The 23906-nt window shown below is 36.5% G+C and overlaps 2 protein-coding genes across 2 annotated transcripts; both read left to right on the top strand.

Moving 5' to 3' along the window:
• The first annotated feature begins 35 nt into the window (after nt 1-35).
• LOC131944471 (ankyrin repeat domain-containing protein 50) lies at nt 36-15275 on the top strand. The gene is made up of 5 exons (XM_059305102.1): nt 36-132; nt 251-3522; nt 13692-13779; nt 14475-14537; nt 14795-15275. Exons 2-5 carry the CDS (start codon nt 372-374, stop codon nt 14907-14909), a joined length of 3417 nt encoding a protein of 1138 aa, XP_059161085.1. The 5' UTR covers nt 36-132; nt 251-371; the 3' UTR covers nt 14910-15275.
• A 3285-nt stretch (nt 15276-18560) lies between these two features.
• LOC131944485 (uncharacterized) lies at nt 18561-23873 on the top strand. The gene is made up of 5 exons (XM_059305150.1): nt 18561-19204; nt 19322-19871; nt 20123-20378; nt 20474-20599; nt 20729-23873. The coding sequence occupies exons 1-5, from the start codon at nt 18714-18716 to the stop codon at nt 20971-20973; spliced, it is 1668 nt and encodes a 555-aa protein (XP_059161133.1). The 5' UTR covers nt 18561-18713; the 3' UTR covers nt 20974-23873.
• Nucleotides 23874-23906: the final 33 nt, after the last annotated feature.

Genomic DNA, 23906 nt, shown 5'->3' on the forward strand with positions numbered 1-23906 from the left:
GGCAAGCTTTAAAAAAAATAATAATTAAGATCGTGTGAAATGTTGTTTATAAGTAGTATGGAAAAGTGACTAACTTTGTAGAAGAAACTGACTTGATTCTATACACATACCATGCATAATGATTTATGAAGTGTGAGTATAATAGTTATTTTATGGCACCGTTTGATTTGGCCTACATTTAGCTTGCATAAACCCTATCATGTGTTTTGTCTTTTATCAAAGTCACTCATCACTTTGTTTTCTTCCTTAGCCTGCCGTTTTAACTTCCATACAGCTAAATAGACTCTACTTCTGGCTGACCTGCCCCAGCCTTGTGAGAATCTTTTCTTTGACCGTCTTCTCACTGGTAACTGTGCAGCTATCTTTGTATCATGGGCAACGAGCAAATCAAGTCGGCCCTAGCGGCAGCCAGAGAAGATGGCGTCGACCTTGACTTTCTATCCACAATGTTTAGAAAACACATGAGCAAGCAGGGCGATAGTGACCGATCTTTATCGGAGTTTAGAAAAAATAGGTCGAGTAAAAAAGGTTTATTGAAGAATTCAGCGCAACTGGCGAAGGCAATTAGTGACGACGATCTGATGAACAAATGGATGGGCGAAGGCTCTTTTGACCAGCTCGATACAAACGTGGACGCCACCCCTCTCATGGTATGCGCCATGCTAGGAAGAACTAGACTGGCAGAACAGCTTCTTAACATGGGCGTAAACCCAGATGCTAAAAATAAAACGGGCTCGACGGCTTTAATGCTGGCTTCAGCGATGAACAATGAAGATTTAATACGGCTGCTGATTAGCAGCGGCGCTGATGTAAACGCTCAAGACGGCTCAGGCAATACCCCCCTGCTTGTTGCCATTCTATCCTCGAGTGAGGTTACTGTAAGACTTCTCTTGGACTCTGGAGCAGACATACATACTCGGTCAAATAATGGCGTTGATGCCATCTTAGCGGCCGCACACGAAGGCCAGGCTGATATCATGCGATTACTGAAGAGAAAAGGCGCGAACGTAAACTCCACTGATCGCAAAGGTTGGACGCCCCTGATGTTAAGCTGTCAGTTTAATTACCACGAAGCAGTAGAGTTCCTCATTGACGACTGTCAGGCTGACGTCAACGCTGTTCAGCACAGTGGGGGCACGGCTCTGGAGATCTGCGCGGGTCATGGTCACGTCAGAAGCCTCAAACTTCTGCTCAAAGCCAAGGCTAACGTCAACCACGTCAACAAATTGGGATTCACGGCTCTTACAATGGCAGCTGTAAAGGGGGAGCTGCTAACATTGGAGAAACTGATCAAGTACCAAGCAGATGTTAACATAGTGGACAAGGAAGGGCGCACGGCGTTGATTCGGGCTTCAATAGAGGGTCAAAGAAGTATCGTCACTCGCCTCGTGAAATCTGGCGCCAATCTAAATATACCTGATAACGAGGGGGACACGGCCTTGATGTGTGCTGCGCTAAATGGACACGTATCGGTGGTGGAGATCCTGCTCGACTCAGGGGCTGAAGATCTGCTCTGCAACTTCAAGTCCATTAATGCGTTGAGTATGGCAGTTCAGAACAGCCATACGTACATCGTGCAGAGGTTGATTGCAAACCACGACAAGCCATATCCATTTCTCAACCAACGCCAGAAGAATGGGATCACGGTACTCCACAGAGCGGCAATCGCTGGCAATACAGACATCACGCGGATGCTGATAGATGCTGGGGCCGATGTAAACGTGGGCGACAAGGACGGACACTCACCCCTATGCCTTAGTGCCCATCAAGGGTATGCTAATATAGTTCAGCTGCTTATCGATGCTAAAGCGGATGTCAACTTGGCGGACAAAAATGGCGTAAGTCCTTTGATGATGGCTTCCCTGAACGGCCACTTATCCACAGTTATGGCGCTTGTCAAAGCGGGTGCGCATGTCAACAGTACTGACCTACGAGGACGAACATCCTTAATGCAGGCTGCCTACAATGGCCACGAAAGTGTTGTAGAATTCTTGTCTAAAAATGGAGCAAGTCTTGATTTAGTGGAAAGAAAATGCTGGAATGCGTTAATGTTAGCCGTTCAGTTTGGCCACACAGCTGTGGTTAGATTTCTGCTGGGTCAAGGAGTCCCGTCTGATGCCAAAAGTAAAAAAGGAGCTACGGCATTGCACATCAGTGCTGGGCACGGGAACTCGGACATCGTTGATGCCCTGTTGGAACACAGGGCAGTGGCTAACACGATAGATGAAAATGGAGTCACTCCGTTGATGCTCGCGTGCTTTAAGGGAAATATAAGCTGCGTTCAACTGTTGCTAGCCTACAACGCTGATGTGAACGCGTCGTGCCGCAATAACATCACACCTTTAGGGCTGGCGTCGCACCAAGGACACACTGATGTGGTCAACCTACTCCTACTAAATGACGCTGATGTCAACCAGGTTGACGGGGAAGGAAGTAGCCCATTACACAATGCTGCATTGAATGGTCATCGACTCATTGTTGAAGAACTAATACAAGCAGGGGCACAGGTCAATGTACTGGACAAGAAGAATCGAACAGCACTCATGATGGCTGCACATAAAGGTGACGCGGAAACGGTGAAGCTGTTAGTTGAGAAAGGAGCCAACGTAAACAGATGCGCTAAAGATGGCTGGACGCCGCTAATGCTATGCACGCAGTATGGGAAAACAGAGTGTATGAAAGTGTTGATTGGGAAAGATGCAAACCTTGACTATGTCAACCACGAGCGAAACACAGCCTTGCACATCTGCGCTGCCAATGGAGAAAAAGCTGCAGTGCGTTTGCTGCTGGAGTCGGTGGCCTGTCCGAATTACCAAAACAAAGATGGCTACAGCCCGCTCATGTTGAGCGCACATAACGGTTATTTGGAGATTGTGCAATACATTCTCCACAACCAATGTTTTGAACCTGACCTAGAGCTGAAAGATGAGCAGAAGGGAAACACCGCCTTGCTCATAGCCTGCAGACGTCGACACGAGGACATTGCTAGGGCACTAATCAACAAAGGTGCTAAGGTCAACTATGCTAATTTTAAGGGCCGCACAGCTTTGCATATCGCTGTTAAATCTGGCACCAAGGGCATTGTTGATGCATTGATTGCCAAAAATGCTGACGTGAATGTCGTAGACGGTAAAGACAACACTCCGCTAGCCATTGGTATTCAGTGCAAACATTACGCCATCTGCAAATCTCTTCTAGCTGCCGGTGCTGATGCTAAGAAAACATATGGGGCTTGTGGATCTGCTCTCGAGCTCAGTGTCAAGAGCGGCAACTCTCAGATTATGAGACTGCTTTTAGAAAACACATTTGTAACTCCAGAAGAAAGAGAGAAACTTGCCGATGTAGCATTTAAGTGTGGTCGTGCCGAGGTTTGTGAGCTGCTGCTGGACTATAGCATTACCTGCCAAAGAACAACATCAGAAGGCATCAACTCTACCACGCCAGAAAGTATCAACTCTACCACGCCAGAAAGTTTCAACTCTACAACACCAGGAGGATCCAGTTCTGCTCCAGCAATCCAAGGTAGGCAAAGTGATTTAAGCGCCCTTTCAGCTGTTATAGGGTCACATTTATTTTACTTTCTCGTATACAAAGTATAGAGGAAGTATTGCAATCGCGCAAAAAAAATAAAGCAATCGAGATTTTACAAATCTCGGCGTTTTACACCTCCCTGAGAATGAAAAGCATAGTTTTGCAATTTGTCCGTATGTACGTGTGTGTGTATGTGTGTCTTGAGTGCCGTTACAGTTAGGTCGATGAAATTTCATATATAAGTATTACATCAAATTTTAAGCGATTTCCGGTAACCGGAAGTGGAACGTATTATACTTTCCATTTTTCAAAAGCCTATAACTTGCGTACTGTTTCAGATTGATAATAAAATTTCACATTTAAGTAAAAGATCTAATTCTCTGTCTTCTATCAAATTTTGAGTAATTTCCGTTGATCGGAAGTAGTAGTTTCCGATTTCTAAAAAAAAACTCATGTGAATTTATAAAGTACTAATAATATTCCGCACTATAATATACACATATTGTTTGGCGTTCACTTGGTTGCAATTTTTTTTTCTACGAGATTCTATTCTATTTTTAAAAGTTTAAGTAATTAAAATGGATTATAAATCATGTCTAATTATATCCTGAGTTGCCATCCCCCGTAGTGTTATATAAAAATACTAGCCGTCCCGGCCAGGCCCTGCTCTGGCTTCTGTGAAAAACCTTTCTGTTAAAGACCATTACCTGTGTTTAGTAATCATCATAAACCCGGCATTGCCCACCCAAACCACAACCAACCAAAACAGCAAAACGCAAACATAACGCTAACACAATTACAAATACAAACGAAAACAAAAACCTAACAACAAACCCAACCACAACCACAAACACCAATACAAACACAAAGAAAAAACAAACAACAAAGCAAACGAAAACAAAAACCTAACAACAAACCCAACCACAAACACCAATACCAACAAAAAAAAAAAAAAAAAAACGAAAAAGCAAACGAAAACAAACCAAATCCAAACGCAAAACCAACCAAAAACACAAATACAAACCCAAACAAAAAAACACAAACAAAAACGAAAAAAGAAAGAACAAAAACGAACCAAATCAAAACGCAACCACTAACGCAAACCCACCTAAACACAAAGAAAACACTAACGCGAACATAAACGCCCGGGGCGGAATCACCTGTTTTAGCTTAATGAACGACTATAGTACCCCAACTTATTCATAGTCTTTTGCACTCACCTAAACGAACGCGCCTGTTTCAATTTGATGAACAATTATAATACTCCAAGCTTATCCGTAAAATACCTACAACATTTACACTTGATCAATCCCCGCTAATTATGTAATTATTTTTTTTTCCCAACACCAAAACAAAGTAATTAAAAAAAAATTCATAAAAAACGTTTTAATAACAAGCTTTTATGTAATGATGCACTAAAAAGTAGAAAATAAATTATAGACTACTATTTAAATAACTAAAGAAAAGCGTGGGTCACTTTAGTATCTATTGGATACCTTTACTAATGTTAAGGAAGACACCCACGCTTTTCTTTATAGTTATTTAAATAGTAGTCTATAATTTATTTTCTACTTTTTAGTGCATCATTACATAAAAGCTTGTTATTAAAACGTTTTTACAAGCTTTTATTTAACTCACTTCCTCGTCATTCTGTCTGTCGTCAGTCTAGATAGAAACGCAGGAGTGAAAATTCGGACAGTTCTACTTGACCGATACGATTCACAGTTGGCACGTGGGTCAAGACATGAAGACAATGCAATCTGAAACTAAATTTGACTTAATTGGATGCCTAATTAATTTTTTATTAATTAATTAAAATTTGGACCGAATCAATAGGCATGTCTATCCAACCACACCACACGCGTCATCACGTTCAATAGCTGCGCCATCAGGTTTAATAGCTGCGCCATCACGTTCTATAGACGCGCAATGGTTTTTAGTCATGTAACACTATTGTAAATAAAACATGTAAAGTACTGAAAAAAAATTCATAAAAAAACGTTTTAATAACAAGCATTTATGTAATAATGCACTAAAAAGTAGAAAATAAATTATAGACTACTATTTAAATTACTATAAAGAAAAGCGTGGGTCTCTTCTCAAATATTAGTAAAGGTATAAAATAGGTACTAAAGTACTAAAGTGACCCACGCTTTTCTTTATAGTTATTTAAATAGTAGTCTATAATTTATTTTCTACTTTTTAGTGCATTATTACATAAATGCTTGTTATTAAAACGTTTTTTTATGAATTTTTTTATGAATTTTTTTTCAGTACTTTACATGTTTTATCTACAATAGAGTTACATGACTAAAAACCATTGCGCGCCTACTGAATATCACGTTCAGTAGGCGCGCAATGGTTTTTGAACGCAGCCATTACGTGGTCGTGATGGCGCAGCTATTGATGACGCGTGTGGTGTGGTTGGCTAGACATGCCTACTAATTCGGTCCAAATTTTAATTAATTCATAAAAAATCAATTAGGCATCCAATTAAGTCAAATTTAGTTTCAGATTGCATTGTCTTCATGTCTTGACCCACGTGCCAAATGTGAATCGTATCGGTCAAGTAGAACTGTCCGAATTTTCACTCCTGCGTTTCCGTCTAGACTGACGACTGACGACAGACTGACGAGGAAGTGAGTTAAATAAAAGCTTGTAAAAACGTTTTAATAACAAGCTTTTATGTAATGATGCACTAAAAAGAAGAAAATAAATTATAGACTACTATTTAAATAACTAAAGAAAAGCGTGGGTCACTTTAGTATCTATTGGATACCTTTACTAATGTTAAGGAAGACACCCACGCTTTTCTTTATAGTTATTTAAATAGTAGTCTATAATTTATTTTCTACTTTTTAGTGCATCATTACATAAAAGCTTGTTATTAAAACGTTTTTTATGAATTTTTTTTTCAGTACTTTACATGTTTTATCTACAATAGAGTTACATGACTAAAAACCATTGCGCGCCTACTGAATATCACGTTCAGTAGGCGCGCAATGGTTTTTGAACGCAGCCATTACGTGGTCGTGATGGCGCAGCTATTGATGACGCGTGTGGTGTGGTTGGCTAGACATGCCTACTAATTCGGTCCTGAGGTAGATTATGAATACAACGGAGACAGAAGCCATGAGTATGTAAACAGCTTTAATTGTTAACCGGCCAGGACGGAAGTACAATGCACAAGGGACATCACTCAAGATAACAATATTATAAATATAACTAATACAGAAGAGTGAGTTCCCTTGACCTCACAATTATTTCAATCTATTACATCCCTTTACCCTTAGAACACAATAACACATCTCTCAACAGAACAATTGATAGTATCCTAAAATCACCAATTATATTGTAACATGAACACTATGGTAGATTACATCCTTACAAACAATGCACAATATGCCACAACATAATCAAGATACAAAACAATGATGTCAAAGTCCTTTTGACCTTTAAAATCATAGGTCTAACTTATTTGGGACTTTGATTGTCCTGCTTGACCTTCTCAGTGGCTTTTGATTTGGTGACTCAAGATTCTGACCATCTGGATTCTCTATCTCAGGAGGTCTAGGATTTAAATCATTAACTCCAGAATTTACATTTTCTGACTCCAGACAACTTGGTTCACTCATATCAACAGAACTTGGTTGTGGAACAAACTGAGTTGGTGTGAACTGTTCATATTTGGTGGGATTGACAGATTCACACTTATTATCTGCACAAGTTATTTTTAACCTGGTATCCATTTTTCCTTTCTCCCATAGTTTCTTAGATACACATTCTCATTAACACCAAATTCTCTTTCAATGGGTGTTCTGTCATGATTTACTTTTTGAATTGGCATCTTTGATTGATCAATTTCCTCAGGTAATCTGATAGTGCTTTTTGGTAACCAAAAATACTGTTTATGAGTAATATTCTGGACCATATCACTTTGCAACTGTGATCCAGTATTTGAAATGGGTGTATTAAATGGCAAAAATCTTTTTCTTTTCTTTTGATGTTACCCTTTTAGTTTCTGTAAGTGCTAATGATGTTAGCAAAGTTGTTTGATGATCACATTTGAAATTGCCATATCACCATAATCATGTATTAAGTTACAAATACCTTGTTAAGGCAACTCTGACTGATAATGGACTGCATCTTCTCCATCTTTTATATTATCTTCACAAAGGTTTTTATTTCTTATTTAATATGGCTTTAAGTCCTCATTCACTGACTCTTCAGGCCAACCATTTTTACAGTATTCATATACTTTTATTAAGCACTCATCTTTTTGTGTTTCTCTTTTAATATCATTCACATTTATATTGGAGTTATCCATGATAGTGAAGAGAACAAATACATCTTCTGGTACATAGCTCAGGCTTTGGTTTTTTAAAGGTAATCTACTAAGACTATCTGCACTATTCTCAGATCCAGGTTTGTATTTCAATTCATAATTGTATGCAGTTAGTGTGATAGCCCATCTTTGAATTCTTGGAGAGGCATGCTCAGGTAGGGTTTTGTTTTCTCCAAATAAACCTAGCAATGGTTTATGATCTGTAAAGATGGTGAACTTCCTACCAAACAGAAACTTATGAAATTTCTTAACACCAAAAATGATGCCTAAGCCTTCCCTATCTAACTGAGAATAATTTTTCTCAGCCTGGTTCAAAGATCTACTGGCAAAAGCAATGGGTCTGTCACCCTTCTCATCCATGTGGGACAAGACTGCTCCTACACCATCTGGTGAAGCATCACATGTTAATATAAGTCTTTTCCCTGGGTCATAGTGAGTTAGTAAGGTGTCAGCAGACAAAGCCTCTTTTGCTGTATTAAAAGCAGCTTCTTGTTGTTTACCCCAGTGCCAAGTTGCATTTTTCTGTAGCAGCTTGTACAGTGGTGATAGTTTACCAGACAGATTTCCTATGAACTTTGCATAGTAATTTATCAAGCCCAAAAAAGCTCTTAGTTGTTGGGTATTTTCAGGTTTGGGTGCTTCTTTAATGGCTTTTGTTTTCTCAGGTTGAGGTCTGATACCTTGCTTGCTTAATATATAACCAAGAAAACTAATTTCTGTCAACATGAATTGACATTTATCTTTGTTTATCTTTAAACCTTTTTCACCAACAATTTTTAATACTTTATCAAGTGTTTTAAGATGTTCAGTGTCATTCTTACCAGTTATGTACACATTGTCAAAGTACACACAAACATTTGGAATATCCTTAAAAATACTGTCCATGACAGCTTGGAAAATTCCAGGGCTAGATGATATGCCAAAACATAGTCTTTCATATTGGTAGAGTCCTTTATGTGTGTTTATTGTCGTATAGACTTTTGAATCTGGATGCAGTTCTAGTTGAGTGTAAGCATGACTAAAGTCTAATTCAGTGAATTTGTCTCCTCCTGCCAAATTCAAAGAAATTTCCTCAATGTTAGGTATAGGGTACCTATTTAGCTCTATTTGCTTATTCAGTGTAGTTTTATAATCTCCACAAATTCTTATAGAACCATCCTTCTTTAACACTGGCACAATGGGTGTCGCCCAATCGGAATAGTCTACCTTCTTTATAATGCCATTAGATTCCAATCTACTTAGCTCATTTTCAATTTTATTCCTCAATGCATAAGGTGGAACTCTAGCTTTGCAGTATCTTGGATTTGTATCTTTAATGCTTAACTTCACTGTTCTATCATTTAGTAATCCAGAGTTACCAAAAACACATTTATTTTCAGATATAACTTTATCTAGTGAAGTAAGACTAGATTCTTTTACATTCTTCAATGAACAAATACTCTCCCAATTTAACTTAAGATCACTTAACCAGTTCCTACCTAGTAATGGCGGTCCATTTCCTTCAACCACAAGAAGAGGAAGTTTAACACTTTGACCATTATAACTTACATGAACCATACACTCTCCTATTACCGGAACATTGTCACCAGTGTATGTTGTTAGACACTTGTGACACGGCTGTAGAGACACTGATCCTCCTGCGACAGCGTCAAAATCTTTCTTTGTTATGACTGTTAGAGATGCTCCAGTGTCAAGTTGGAAGCTGATGCTCTTACCGTTGATATTAACTGGTACATTGATGGGAGCATGACTTATTGATTTCACAGAGAATAGGTTGAAATCCGGCTGCGAATCAGTTTGAGCATTTTCACAGGTAGAGTGGTTCATTGGTTGGGTTAGGTAGTCTTGGTGAGAGTTAACATAGTGCTGCCTTTGGTTGCGGTACTGTCTTGACTGGCTAGATTTAGCAACAGACGAAGACTTTGCGAAGCAGGCCTTAGCAATGTGACCTTGCTTACCGCACTTATAACAAGTTGCAGATTTGAACTTGCACCGATGAGATGCATGGGGACCTTTGCATCGATGACATTTTTGATAATTATTACTAGATTTAGATCTAGGATTTGAACGAGCAGGCTGTTTAGCATAAGTTGGAATGCTCTGATGGGGTTGATGTTTATTGACTAACCTGCTGTTTACTGCATGGATCCCTGAAGGCGTAAGAGATTTCGCCGCATCTGATGACTGCTGGAATGAAGTTGCAAGTTGTATTGCTTTTTCTAATGTTAGATCTGACTCGAGCAGCAACTTTCTTTGAATATCAGGGCTGTTTACACCTGTCACAAACTTTTCACACAGTCTGTCAGACAGCGTTTCTCCAAATTCACAAAATTCACTTAAATGACGTAAAGCAGCAACATATTCTGATATCGACTCGTTTGGTTGACGAGTCCTACTGTCAAATCTAGCTCGACATAGAAACTTTGATGGGGTAGGCGCATGGTGGTCTGTTAGCAATTTGCTCAGCTCGTTAAAGCTCTTGGTAGTTAGACTAGCTGGTGTGCATAAGTCTTTTAGTAGCCTGAATTGTTGAGGCCCTATGACTGTTAACAAAACAGCTCTCTTTTTGGCTTCTATCGTCACGTCGTTAGCTTCTAGGTAAAAGCTTAACCTCTCTAGGTAATCTTGAATGATTTCATCATTCGCATCAAATTCTTTTATTTGGCCATACAGCGCCATAATTCTAGAAATAATTAGCTAATAAGCTCTAGCAAACCTCTTTTTTGCGTAAGTAGGTGCTCTTTCTAGTAGATGTTTATCCTCGTCGCCAGTTGAGGTAGATTATGAATACAACGGAGACAGAAGCCATGAGTATGTAAACAGCTTTAATTGTTAACCGGCCAGGACGGAAGTACAATGCACAAGGGACATCACTCAAGATAACAATATTATAAATATAACTAATACAGAAGAGTGAGTTCCCTTGACCTCACAATTATTTCAATCTATTACAGGTCCAAATTTTAATTAATTCATAAAAAATCAATTAGGCATCCAATTAAGTCAAATTTAGTTTCAGATTGCATTGTCTTCATGTCTTGACCCACGTGCCAACTGTGAATCGTGTCGGTCAAGTAGAACTGTCCGAATTTTCACTCCTGCGTTTCCGTCTAGACAGACAGACTGTCGACTGACGAGGAAGTGAGTTAAATAAAAGCTTGTAAAAAAAATTCATAAAAAAAAATTCATAAAAAACGTTTTAATAACAAGCTTTTATGTAATGATGCACTAAAAAGTAGAAAATAAATTATAGACTACTATTTAAATAACTATAAAGAAAAGCGTGGGTCACTTTAGTATCTATTGGATACCTTTACTAATGTTAAGGAAGACACCCACGCTTTTCTTTATAGTTATTTAAATAGTAGTCTATAATTTATTTTCTACTTTTTAGTGCATCATTACATAAAAGCTTGTTATTAAAACGTTTTTTATGAATTTTTTTTTCAGTACTTTACATGTTTTATCTACAATAGAGTTACATGACTAAAAACCATTGCGCGCCTACTGAATATCACGTTCAGTAGGCGCGCAATGGTTTTTGAACGCAGCCATTACGTGGTCGTGATGGCGCAGCTATTGATGACGCGTGTGGTGTGGTTGGCTAGACATGCCTACTAATTCGGTCCAAATTTTAATTAATTCATAAAAAATCAATTAGGCATCCAATTAAGTCAAATTTAGTTTCAGATTGCATTGTCTTCATGTCTTGACCCACGTGCCAACTGTGAATCGTGTCGGTCAAGTAGAACTGTCCGAATTTTCACTCCTGCGTTTCCGTCTAGACAGACAGACTGTCGACTGACGAGGAAGTGAGTTAAATAAAAGCTTGTAAAAAAAATTCATAAAAAAAAATTCATAAAAAACGTTTTAATAACAAGCTTTTATGTAATGATGCACTAAAAAGTAGAAAATAAATTATAGACTACTATTTAAATAACTATAAAGAAAAGCGTGGGTCACTTTAGTATCTATTGGATACCTTTACTAATGTTAAGGAAGACACCCACGCTTTTCTTTATAGTTATTTAAATAGTAGTCTATAATTTATTTTCTACTTTTTAGTGCATCATTACATAAAAGCTTGTTATTAAAACGTTTTTTATGAATTTTTTTTTCAGTACTTTACATGTTTTATCTACAATAGAGTTACATGACTAAAAACCATTGCGCGCCTACTGAATATCACGTTCAGTAGGCGCGCAATGGTTTTTGAACGCAGCCATTACGTGGTCGTGATGGCGCAGCTATTGATGACGCGTGTGGTGTGGTTGGCTAGACATGCCTACTAATTCGGTCCAAATTTTAATTAATTCATAAAAAATCAATTAGGCATCCAATTAAGTCAAATTTAGTTTCAGATTGCATTGTCTTCATGTCTTGACCCACGTGCCAACTGTGAATCGTGTCGGTCAAGTAGAACTGTCCGAATTTTCACTCCTGCGTTTCCGTCTAGACAGACAGACTGTCGACTGACGAGGAAGTGAGTTAAATAAAAGCTTGTAAAAAAAATTCATAAAAAAAAAATTCATAAAAAACGTTTTAATAACAAGCTTTTATGTAATGATGCACTAAAAAGTAGAAAATAAATTATAGACTACTATTTAAATAACTATAAAGAAAAGCGTGGGTCACTTTAGTATCTATTGGATACCTTTACTAATGTTAAGGAAGACACCCACGCTTTTCTTTATAGTTATTTAAATAGTAGTCTATAATTTATTTTCTTCTTTTTAGTGCATCATTACATAAAAGCTTGTTATTAAAACGTTTTTTATGAATTTTTTTTTCAGTACTTTACATGTTTTATTTACAATAGAGTTACATGACTAAAAACCATTGCGCGCCTACTGAACATCACGTTCAGTAGGCGCGCAATGGTTTTTGAACGCAGCCATTACGTGATGGCGCAGCTATTGAAGGTGATGACGCGTGTGGTGTGGTTGGCTAGACATGCCTACTAATTCGGTCCAAATTTTAATTAATTCATAAATAATTAATTAGGCATCCAATTAAGTCAAATTTAGTTTCGGATTGCATTGTCTTCATGTCTTGACCCACGTGCCAACTGTGAATCGTATCGGTCAAGTAGAACTGTCCGAATTTTCACTCCTGCGTTTCCATCTAGACAGACAGACTGTCGACAGAATGTCGACAGAGGAAGTGAGTTAAATAAAAGCTTGTAAAAAGTAAATTCTTTTCCACAAAATGCAATGGTTTTATAAAGGGAAGTAATTGTGTTTTCCTAATTTATCAAAGGGAAGTAAGTGCTATAGGACTAAATAAAGACATAATTAGAATTGTTGTAAAAGATGATATTTTTTTTAAACTTGTGTTTAATGAACATGCCGACAATTATTACTATAATTTGAAAAATGAAAATTATTTCCCAACACTTTCAATAGTAATTTTTTAACTCATAAATTTAGACAAATGCGCACGATAATTGTCTAACACTTAAATCCATCCAAGACCAACGACAAACATATGCATTTCATACAAAACTGAGCTTTATAATATTAGATTTGAGAAAGCTTAGGGGAGATCACTCCCGGTGTGTAAATATGTGTAGCTTTGTGAAAAGTTACAGATTTACAACATATTTGGCTGATGTAGAGACGGGACTTATTGACCGTTGTTTGGACTAACAGTTGAAACACGTTGACGTTACATGCTACTGTTTAGGTCCCACGCTAAATGTGGTTTCTGCTTCCAACAGTTGTCATTCACTTAATGTATAGTGTTTTCTTTTTTAAGATTCTTGTTTAAAAATTTGCTTGAAGTCTAAGTGTAATTAAGTGATTTTTTTTCACAGAACCAACGCCGACTTTACAGGCAAGCGCCCCTGCAGTGCAGCCTACAGTGAAGAATATTAATGTTTATAGACATATCGGCCGTAAATCGTAAGTAGTCCTGTGAGCCGTCTTTTATTTATTACAGTGAGCTGAGACATGTGACTATAGGGCTGGTAAGCAGAGTTTCTTTTTACCGCCCCCCCCCCCCCCGAACGAAATGAAATTTATGTAATTTATATAGAAAATATATACTTTTAACAGTGTCCGCCCCCCCCCCCCCCCGAAGAAAGTCTACCCCCCCCCCCCCGAAAATTTCAAGTGCCCCCCCGGAGAAAAAAAGTCTGGAAGAAACACTGCTGGTAAGTAGGTCACCAACCAGTTCTACGGCTCAATAAATCCTGCGTGAGCCATATAACTGGTTGGTGACCTACTTACCAGCCCTATAGCGTGCCCAGCCATTTTCTTCCACTTAAGATGAGCATTGTGTTCACTGTCGTAAGCCACAGCAGGCTATACAATCTACACGTGTCCTCGTGACCTTAACATATACAAAAGACATATCTGAAGGCTTACATTTAATTAGCGGAATATAACTGATTAATTACCTATTACATTAAAACCACCCGTGTAAAGAAGGCTGTGCAACAACATAATATTGTAAAATACGTTGAGTACATTTATCTTGGCACACGTTTGGTAGGTAAATGTTTAAAACGGGTTCAAGTAAGGTGCATTTCCCCTCCTCTAATTATGTGTCTGTTAAAATTACTGATAGACTCTATTTGTATTGTTTATTTGTTCAGGATAACTGATGGATTTGGAAAGCCAGAGTCAAAGAAGCAAAAAGGAAACACCATATATGAAAAGTATGATAACGATTTTAATATGCATTAACTAAAAATAGAGCTCATACTTAAAACTTATAGTTAAAACATAGTTAAAAGAAAAATATTTTTTCTAGTTAACATTGTAATCGTTAGCATCTAGACTTGTACGTAATTTGCTTTATGGTTTTACTAGATATAACGATATAATATTATCTTAAATAATAAAATATTTTCAATGAATAGATACAGTGCACGTAGATTAAGTCAACATGGTATGTTTTGTTGTGACATTTCAGTGTGACGTTCAAGATCAAAACGGTGCAGAATTTAGCAATGGACGGCGACATAGTGCACAACTACAGCAAGTCTAGGGACAAGAGGGCGCACAGCGACAGTGACGAGGACGATTAGCCGGATTTGTGTTAGCCATTTTGTTTTAGACATGTATCTTTGTCTTCTGTTTATAAAACGATCTGTACCCTTTTTAAATATCTCAAATTACTGATCTTTTTTTTTTACCATAGTTTTTTTTATGCTGTAAAATCACTGATATGGGTAAACTGGCCCCAAAGCTACTTGCACAATTGACCACCAACCCACCTGTACAACTGACGACCAACCCACCTGAACAACTGACCAGCAACCCACCTGACCACCAACCCACATGTACAACTGACCACCAACCCACATGTACACCTGACCACCAACCCACCTGAACAACTGACCACCAACCCACCTGTACAACAGACCACCAACCCACCTGTATAACTGACCACCAACCCACCTGTAAAAATTGACCACCAAACCACCTGTACAACTGACCACCAACCCACCTGTACAACTGACCACCAACCCACCTGTATAACTGAACACCAACCCACATGTACAACTGACCACCAACCCACCTGTACAATTGACCACCAACCCACCTGTACAACTGACCACCAACCCACCTGTACAGCTGACCACCAACCCACCTTACACCTGACCACCAACCCACATGTACAACTGACCACCAACCCACCAACCCACCTGTACAACTGACAACCAACCCACCTGTACAACTGACCACCAACCCACATGTACAACTGACCACCAACCCACCTGTACAACTGACCCCAACTACTTACACATTATTATTGTTTACGGCTTGAAGTCCGTTTTAATCATAAGATTAAAATTAAATCATATAATTCATAGACTGTCTTCCAGTGACGTAGAGAGGGTGGGGCGGGGGGTGTAGACCGCACCGGGTGACACCATTTAGGGGGTGACACCAAGACAAAAAAAATAGCATAGTATATAGAGAAAAATGATAATTCCACTTAATTAAGTGATTAATTCGAGTGTTAAAAGTCTTTTAAGAGCAAATTTACAAATCCCGACAAGGGTGGAGGTGGGTGCAAATCGAAAATTGAAAGTTTGTCCCCGGGCGCCGGGAAGGGTCGCTACGCCTCTGGGGGGGGGTGACATCATTAAGTGCCGCACCGGGTGACACCCGACCTCGCAACGCCACTGCAGTATTCTTAGGCATTACTTATTATGCCTACTACATTATGTGCTTTATACAGCTGTATTGGTTGATCGATTTATTTATTTTGTGTTTTTACATTCTTCTACTATTATACATACCACTACCTCTATTGTTATCTTATTCCTTATACTAATGCCTATTTTATCGCTATCCCTATCAGAAGCATCAGTTTCCTTATCTCTGCTTTTTTTTCGTCTCGATTCTATTTTATTTTTTTTTTAAATTAAGTTTTAAAAAAAATAATAAAAAACATTTCTATAGCCAAATTGCATTTATTGTTATCACCAACAAATAATCAGAGGCGTAGCGATCCATCCCGGCGCCCGGGGACGAACTTTCAATTTGGCGCCCCCGTCGGGAGCAAATTTTCGATTTGCACCCCCCCCCCCCCCAAACTGCAAAAATGCAGCTAAATTGACATTTTAATTTGTTTATACAACCCATTTTGGCGCCCCCAAAGGTCGGCGCCCGGAGACATATGTTCCCCCCCCCCCCCCCATCGCTACGCCTCTGCAAATAATACAACAAATCAAAATGTAAAACTTAAGGGCATGGGCGGATGATGAAAACCCAAATAACCAAAATGCATATTTCTAAACTTATTGCGATAATATTTAGCATATACTTGTTATGACTCAAAGAGTTAAGTCTAAACAAATAGGCAAAAAACGCCCTGCAGTTGCTATGGTTATAGTGGCCATCTTGGATTTTATTTACCTTTCTTACATCAAAATAACTCAAAGATGGCTAATGCAAATTTAATAAAAACTTGCAGGATTATAAAGATACATGTTGGTAACAATCGTGATAATAGATTACATTTTAAAATACTTTTGTTTTTACAATGTTTTTTCTGAAACTCACTTTTAAAAAATCAAAATTCGTGTGAAAAATACACAATTTTAATTGTAAAAGCATACAAATTCCCAAAAAATCGTTCTGTCAGTTTTGTTATTTAATGTAGAATATACAGAATATCTTCATCAATTTTAAGTATAATGAAGAAAGTTTTCGGCGATTTTTTTTATTTGTTGCATTTAATTCATTTATATCTGGAAAGGTGATAGATTTATGATAATTTATATTTATTCGGTTGATTGCCGAGTTAAATGAAATGATGAATTGATTGTTATGCTCTTATAGCTAAACTGATTGTTTAGTAAATGTTGACTGCTGTTTAATTAAATCTTGAGTTCATTGTTCATTTGGTTGATAAGTTAAATGTTGTGTTGAATGTTGAAATGGTTGTTGAGAAAAATACTTCAGGTTGAAGATGGCGATAAACGCTGTACCGATACTTGCTGCGCATGTCCAGGAAAATAAAAATGTTGACGGCAGAGTAGGCCTACAGTGGCCTACACCGGGAAAACGGCGGACCGTGTGGCTAAAAATAAGTTCTGTACTCGCCGCTGATGTTGAAAAATGTGTCAGTGTGGCCAGTGTTTCTTCCAGACTTTTTTCTCCGGGGGGGCACTTGAAATTTTCGGGGGGTGGGGGGCGGACACTTGTAAAAGTGTATGTTTACTATATAAAATCCATCTCGTTCGGGGGGGGGGGGGGGGGCGGAGTCGTCGTCCCCCCCCCTCCCCCGAAGAGATGCCTGGAAGAAACTATGAGTGTGGCTAAACAATTGGTTCCTGTACTTGCCGCTGATGTTGAAAAATTTGTCAGTGTGGCTAAAATTTCCGGGGGGGGGGGGGGCGGACATGGTTAAAAATATATATTCTCTATATACTTTCCATTTCGTTCAGGGACGGGGATGCCTGGAAGAAACTCTGCTCTCTACTATACTACTCACATGTAGCTATACAACAAAGTCAGATTCCGTCTTGTCGAATTAGAATAGGATGTAGTACAGAGGTCTTAAGTGACGTTGAGAGAGGGGTGCGTGTGAAATACTTTTGGTGTGTTGGGACTTAAATCAAAACACGTTTTGTAATGTTGAAAATAATCTCCGACGTTATAGAATATGAATTCCATTATTTAGTAAAACCAATAAAATAGTCAATTGCAAGCGTGCGGGGTAAAAGGTTTCCTTTCGATTTTGATAACATCTGAACATCATACGAATGGTTTATTTGATAAACCCTTAGAAATAGTTACAACAAATTACTAAACAGCTATTTATTTAAACATAAATTTTAAAGTCAGCCATTTGAAACATAGAATACAACAGATTTAGTGTAAATAAGGTTAATCTTTTTTCGATACAAAGTGTGAAAAAGCGACTATAATATTAATAATGCTGATGTTGCTGCTTTACAGCCATATGCTTCAACCTAATTGTCAAAACAATATGCTCCACATAATTTATTACATTCTGTCATTTCTAGTTGTAAGCAAATAGATCCAAGCTGAAGCATTAGTAAATATAATTCATGTTTAAGTAATACATTAAAATAATAACATGTGAAACAGTGAAGTAATATTGAAAAATACTGCTACTAATTTAATTTAATTAAAAGTTAAAATTCGAAATTATGTCGGAGTAGGAAGTTTTATTTTTTTACTTGCACAAGTGATAAAATGGAAGCGATGATTCACAGTGCAGTGAAAGTTTTCTGACAGCATATGAAACAGATTAAAAAATTAAAAAAGATGAAGATTAACAAAGGCTACTCACAGTTTGTTTTGAAAATACTGTTATAAAGCTATTCATTAGTTATAACTAAAAGTTCAGTATGGATAGGATTATAAGGATGTTTCCGTTAATGTTGACATTAACAACGACCACAATAAAATCAACAAACAGTCTTCATTTAACTGGAACTTGGAATAGTGACGATGCTTTTTTATTTTTAGCAAAATTTGGCTTTCAAAAAACAGATCCAAAAGAATTAGAAAATACTCAAGGGTTTATATATGGTAATATAACAAATACTACAGTCTTAACATCATCGAAAGAACTCACTCTAGTTGTTGTTGACAGTGAATATTTTCTTGAATTTTATGGCAACTCAACCAAATTCAGCTCAGCACAGACATGCTCTGCTATGTTCAGAAAAATTGATTCCATTGCTTTTGACTATATTTGTAAACCCAAAGGTGTACAGGATTTTCTTCGGAAAGTACCATGTCCAAGAAATAAATTTTGTGTAGATGAAGACAATCCATCAAATCTGGTCCCAGGTTATCAATTTACATATAAAGTTCGTGATGTACAGAGACCCAGGTAGGATCCTATATATTTTTTAATTTATAGCTTTCCAATTTAGCAATTGATTTCACTATTATATTTATCATTTACTAACACAATAATAAACTGTAAATTCCGTTTTTTTTTCTTCAGATTCTGGTACTTAAGTCTTGTATCATGTTATAGAGATTCAACATCAGAACGCAAGTGTGAATGGCAATCAAGCAAAGACTCAGGCATTATCCTACAGTATGATATCTGGCTGGTCAATGGAGATCCTTCTGTAAAAGGTTTAAATCCTTTTGAGCACCAGTTTTCTTTTGAACTTCATGATGTGTTTGAGATTCATCTTATTGCATTTACTTTTTGTGTCATAATATTTTTATTGTGGCTGTATGCTTTCAGCAGCCAGCGTCATATTGTTACTAAGCTGTTCACTGCTTGTATTTGTGGGGAATTATTAAGTATATCAATGAATCTGATACATGTGAGCATATTTGCATACAATGGTGTTGGAGCAGAGTGGCTAGGAAAAATAGGGACACTGGTTGACCTTGCTACTCAATGTCTGGTGATGTTATTGCTGATTCTACTGGCCAAAGGTTTAGGAATAACTACTGATCAGTTCAAGTGGAGGTCTTTTATCTTTACCTTGTGGGCTGCCTATACTCTGCTGAATGTCTTTCTTTACATCTGGAATTTGGTAAGCAATGTGTAGGATACACCATTAAAATATTTATCACATGCTGTAATTTATTTTTCCTTAGTAGTTGACTAATTGATGCACATTTTATAAAGTAAACATTTATTGCATTGTATGGTGTGGTGAATTTATTTAATTTTAGATTCTTTAATCCAGTTGTAAAAAAAATAGCAAATTCAAAGCCACTTGTAAAAGTTAATGTTGTAAGTCTTTTTGCTGTATATTGCTTATAACTTTTTGATTATTTTTAGGTGGAAATTGACAATATAATCTCCAACACTGATGAGTGGCAGACAGGTCCTGGGTATGCTACATTAGCATTCCGTGTATTAGTGATGTTTTGGTTCTTGTATGAGCTGCGGCAAACATTTGGACTCACAGACAGAGATGACATGTCATTTGTTATGCATTTTGGTGCTTTCTTCTTAGTATGGTTTATTTATTTGCCAACATTGGCATTAGTGACGTTAAAAGTTTCCCCACTGTGGAGATACAAAACAATTCTCAGTAAGTATTTTTATTTTACTTTAAAAATAGCTTTTGTGTAATAGAGATTACAAATAGCCCATAGGATAACAAATTCATTTGTTTAATTTTTACAGGTATTAATTATGCTGTGGAAATTTTAGCATATGCAGTGCTTGTACATTTGTTTTGGCCAGCTCGCTCAATTCTATTTATAGTTGAAGGTGAAAGGCCATTGCCCACTTATGACCTTGAAATTACCGGTAAGATTTCAAACATTACATTTTAGAACACAGTTTAAGTACATATAGAATATTCATAGCTTAGTGCAATGTCAGTTATCAACTTAAAGTCTCCACTTACAATTAATTTTCATTTAAAAAAAATTTCAGGCCTGTTAGATGATGATGTGCAAGAGTCCACTGAATTACCTAACCAAGGATTTGAGATGAGAGAGTTACCATCACCACCAAGAACTGTTCAAAATAGTCCATCCTTAGGTCTAACTAGACAAATGAATTTGAAAAAATCTTCATCCAAAACAAGCATTGGTAGAGTGTCTTCAAACGGACATTTGTATGTACATAAAGATAAAAAGAAATCAGATGAGGATGAGACAGATGATAAAGAGTTGTGACAACACTAACTTGTTTGTTGGAAGATAGTGATCATGATCCAGTGACAATTTGTTTTGTTTTCTGTTAGTAAACATTTGTTTATTTATAACATTGATTTTTTTTAAATTTTGTTTTACTGATGATGTATAAATAGTTTTGGCCTGTTCAGATGGGCATATGTTTATTTCTGTCTTTGAAAGCAAGTATGATGTGCTTCCTGTTTGATCTGTAGGCTAAAGGCTCTAAACATTCTCATACTTTTTCCCTAGAAGATAAATAAGTGTTTATTATTTTTAGCTAAATTTATTCTATTTAAAAAATATATTTTATGATCTTGTTAATTGATAATCAGCCGTGGGACTACTAAGGTTTATCATTTTAGAACTAGTCGATTTCTCAGTTTTAAAGTATGTGTCACACAACCTAATGTTGAACAGTTATTTTGTGAAATGTCATGGGGTCCAGAAGTTTAAACGTTTTTGGTCAGTTTCTGAGATGTTAACATGATAATGTTGAAAAACTTTCTTGCCTCTTAGCATTCATCAAAATTTCTTGATTACTTGCTCAATTGATTGGATGCTTGAATTCTTCTTGTAATGTGCGATTTAAAAACGTTTTGCAGCCATTCTTAAATTATCTCCCAATTTAAATACTTGCTGTGTGTGCATTTTAATTTACTGCAAATAATAGTGTTCAGCTCATCAAACATGTGATTTTCATATTTTAATATCTAAAACTAAAATCGAGGATTGAATTGGCTTTCATTTTCAATTAATGCATTTGAATGGGATTAAATGAATTATAAAAGATTGATAACATAAAGCAGAATGAATGAAAGATCCCAATTGAAATGAACAGAAATGTGTTGTGTTTGTGCGAAAAGTTTCATCTTTCACCCACCTGTGGTTACTATGTTATACCATTTCATTAAGTTGTGAAAGAACTGAAATCAAATGGGCACTTTAAAGCATGAGGGTGCAATTATATAGTAGAGGTCAAGATGACTTACTCCTAATTTTTGAGGTATGTTTACATGCATTAGTCCCTGAATCCTCCCAGATCTAATAGGTACCTGACCCAAGTTGGGAAAGATAGCTTGATACAATTATGGCCACATTATCTCTGTAATGGCTGAGGTAATTGAAAAAGATGAGCTTTTCTATATCTGCCCCATGGACCTGACGTTCAGGAACTTTAAGATGATAACTATAGTAAAATTACCAGTACTTTATGTAGATTGAATACATTTGATGATTTTTTTTGGTTGTGTCAATTTTTATTTAACACCCAACATTCCTCTCTACATTTCCAATACTTACTATTTGACTGAATACTTTTGACTGAACCACTGTGATTTGTACATAAAAACAGGTAACAACAAATTTTGAATTTTTATGAAAATCTATTAATTTTATTTGTATGCTAATAAATGCAAATGGTTTATGCAATAATTCTTTCCAAGTATTTGTACTCAAGTCTGTTTTTACCAAAAAATGTGAATGATTCTCATATTGGTTACTTAAAAAACAAAACTTTACTTAGCATTCATTATCATTGCATTAAATAAAAGTAGAGCTCTCTAGGCCAGATTTTTAAAATGTTTACTAGTTCTTTATTCTATTTGATTATTTTTTTCATTAAGTATTTCTAATTATTTATTTTTTTCTATTTATATTTTTGCATAATTATATTGAATATTAGAAAATAGGGCAATTATAATTAAAATCTTAATGACATAAATGTCCATCAGCAAAAGGTATTTAATGTTACTAATGTATTATGGTGAGTATATGACTATAGGTGGATCCATAAGAAATACAAATACACAGAGGGTCAGAAGATACACAGACATTTTAAAATGTTTCTCACCAAACCTATAAAAGTTGTTGTAGCAATAGAATGGTTTGTTATAAAAACACTTATTTCTTTATATAAGCAATTTTTATTGTTTTCAATTGTTGAAAATGTTTGTATCTAAATAATTGTATGTGTGAATCATCTAGCAGCAAAGTTTTTTTTTCAGTAACTGTTGTTTGAATTATAATTTTGTTTATACACTAAGATTTAAAAAAAAATACCATTGACCTTTGTTACTTCATTACCACTTAAAAAGTATCTTTTTTTAGATGCATATTAACTGCAACTAAAAGATTAGTACTGCAACATTCTTTAAAGATTTGTTAGTTTTAAAAAACCACTTTTACTTTACTTAGAGGGACCTCATTGTAACAGTGCTACATAGTATACTTACTAAAAAGATACTAGTTTTAGTTGCAAGTTTTCTCTGTATTAATTTTTTAATATACCCTAAACATGTTTAGCTTTTATATGCTATGTGGATTAACATATTATTGGTACTGTATTATTACTATATGTGGGTGTTATAAGCTGAAGGTAATCAGAATCTATTGTGCATTTCTTGTGATATTTATCCCACACATTCTGCATCTTGCACTCTTTGCTTACACCTACTGGTTGACTGGACACTTTGCACTCTTTAAGGACGTATTTATTTTCTCAAGACCTTTCTACATTTGATACCTTGAACCATATTCTACCATAAAAACAACTGTAGCTAAATAATAATTATCAGCATTGCCGTTTAAAATTTGTTATTGATCATTCATAAGTACAAACTAAATACTCAATTTGGGTACATCTAAAGTCTACATAACTATAATTAAAAAGTGGCCGATAGTTAACACATTGTCACAGATTTGAGACATTTTATGAGATATAGTCTGCAGACCACACATACAAATGAATTGTTTTCTTTGTTCCCTTCTTCCAAATAGTTGAATGTTGTGATTGATTTGATTGCTTCATTTAATGCAATAAATGGTTCTGTTTCAGGGACTAGTTTCTCTCATTACATCATTTATGTGCTCATTGTTCATTGCTAAGAACAAATTAAAGAAATATACTTATAAGTTTGGTTTGAATTCATTTCATC

Source organism: Physella acuta, unplaced genomic scaffold (assembly GCF_028476545.2).
Source record: "Physella acuta isolate Inbredline_101_S28 unplaced genomic scaffold, ASM2847654v3 ptg000494l, whole genome shotgun sequence".
NCBI lineage: Eukaryota > Metazoa > Mollusca > Gastropoda > Physidae > Physella > Physella acuta.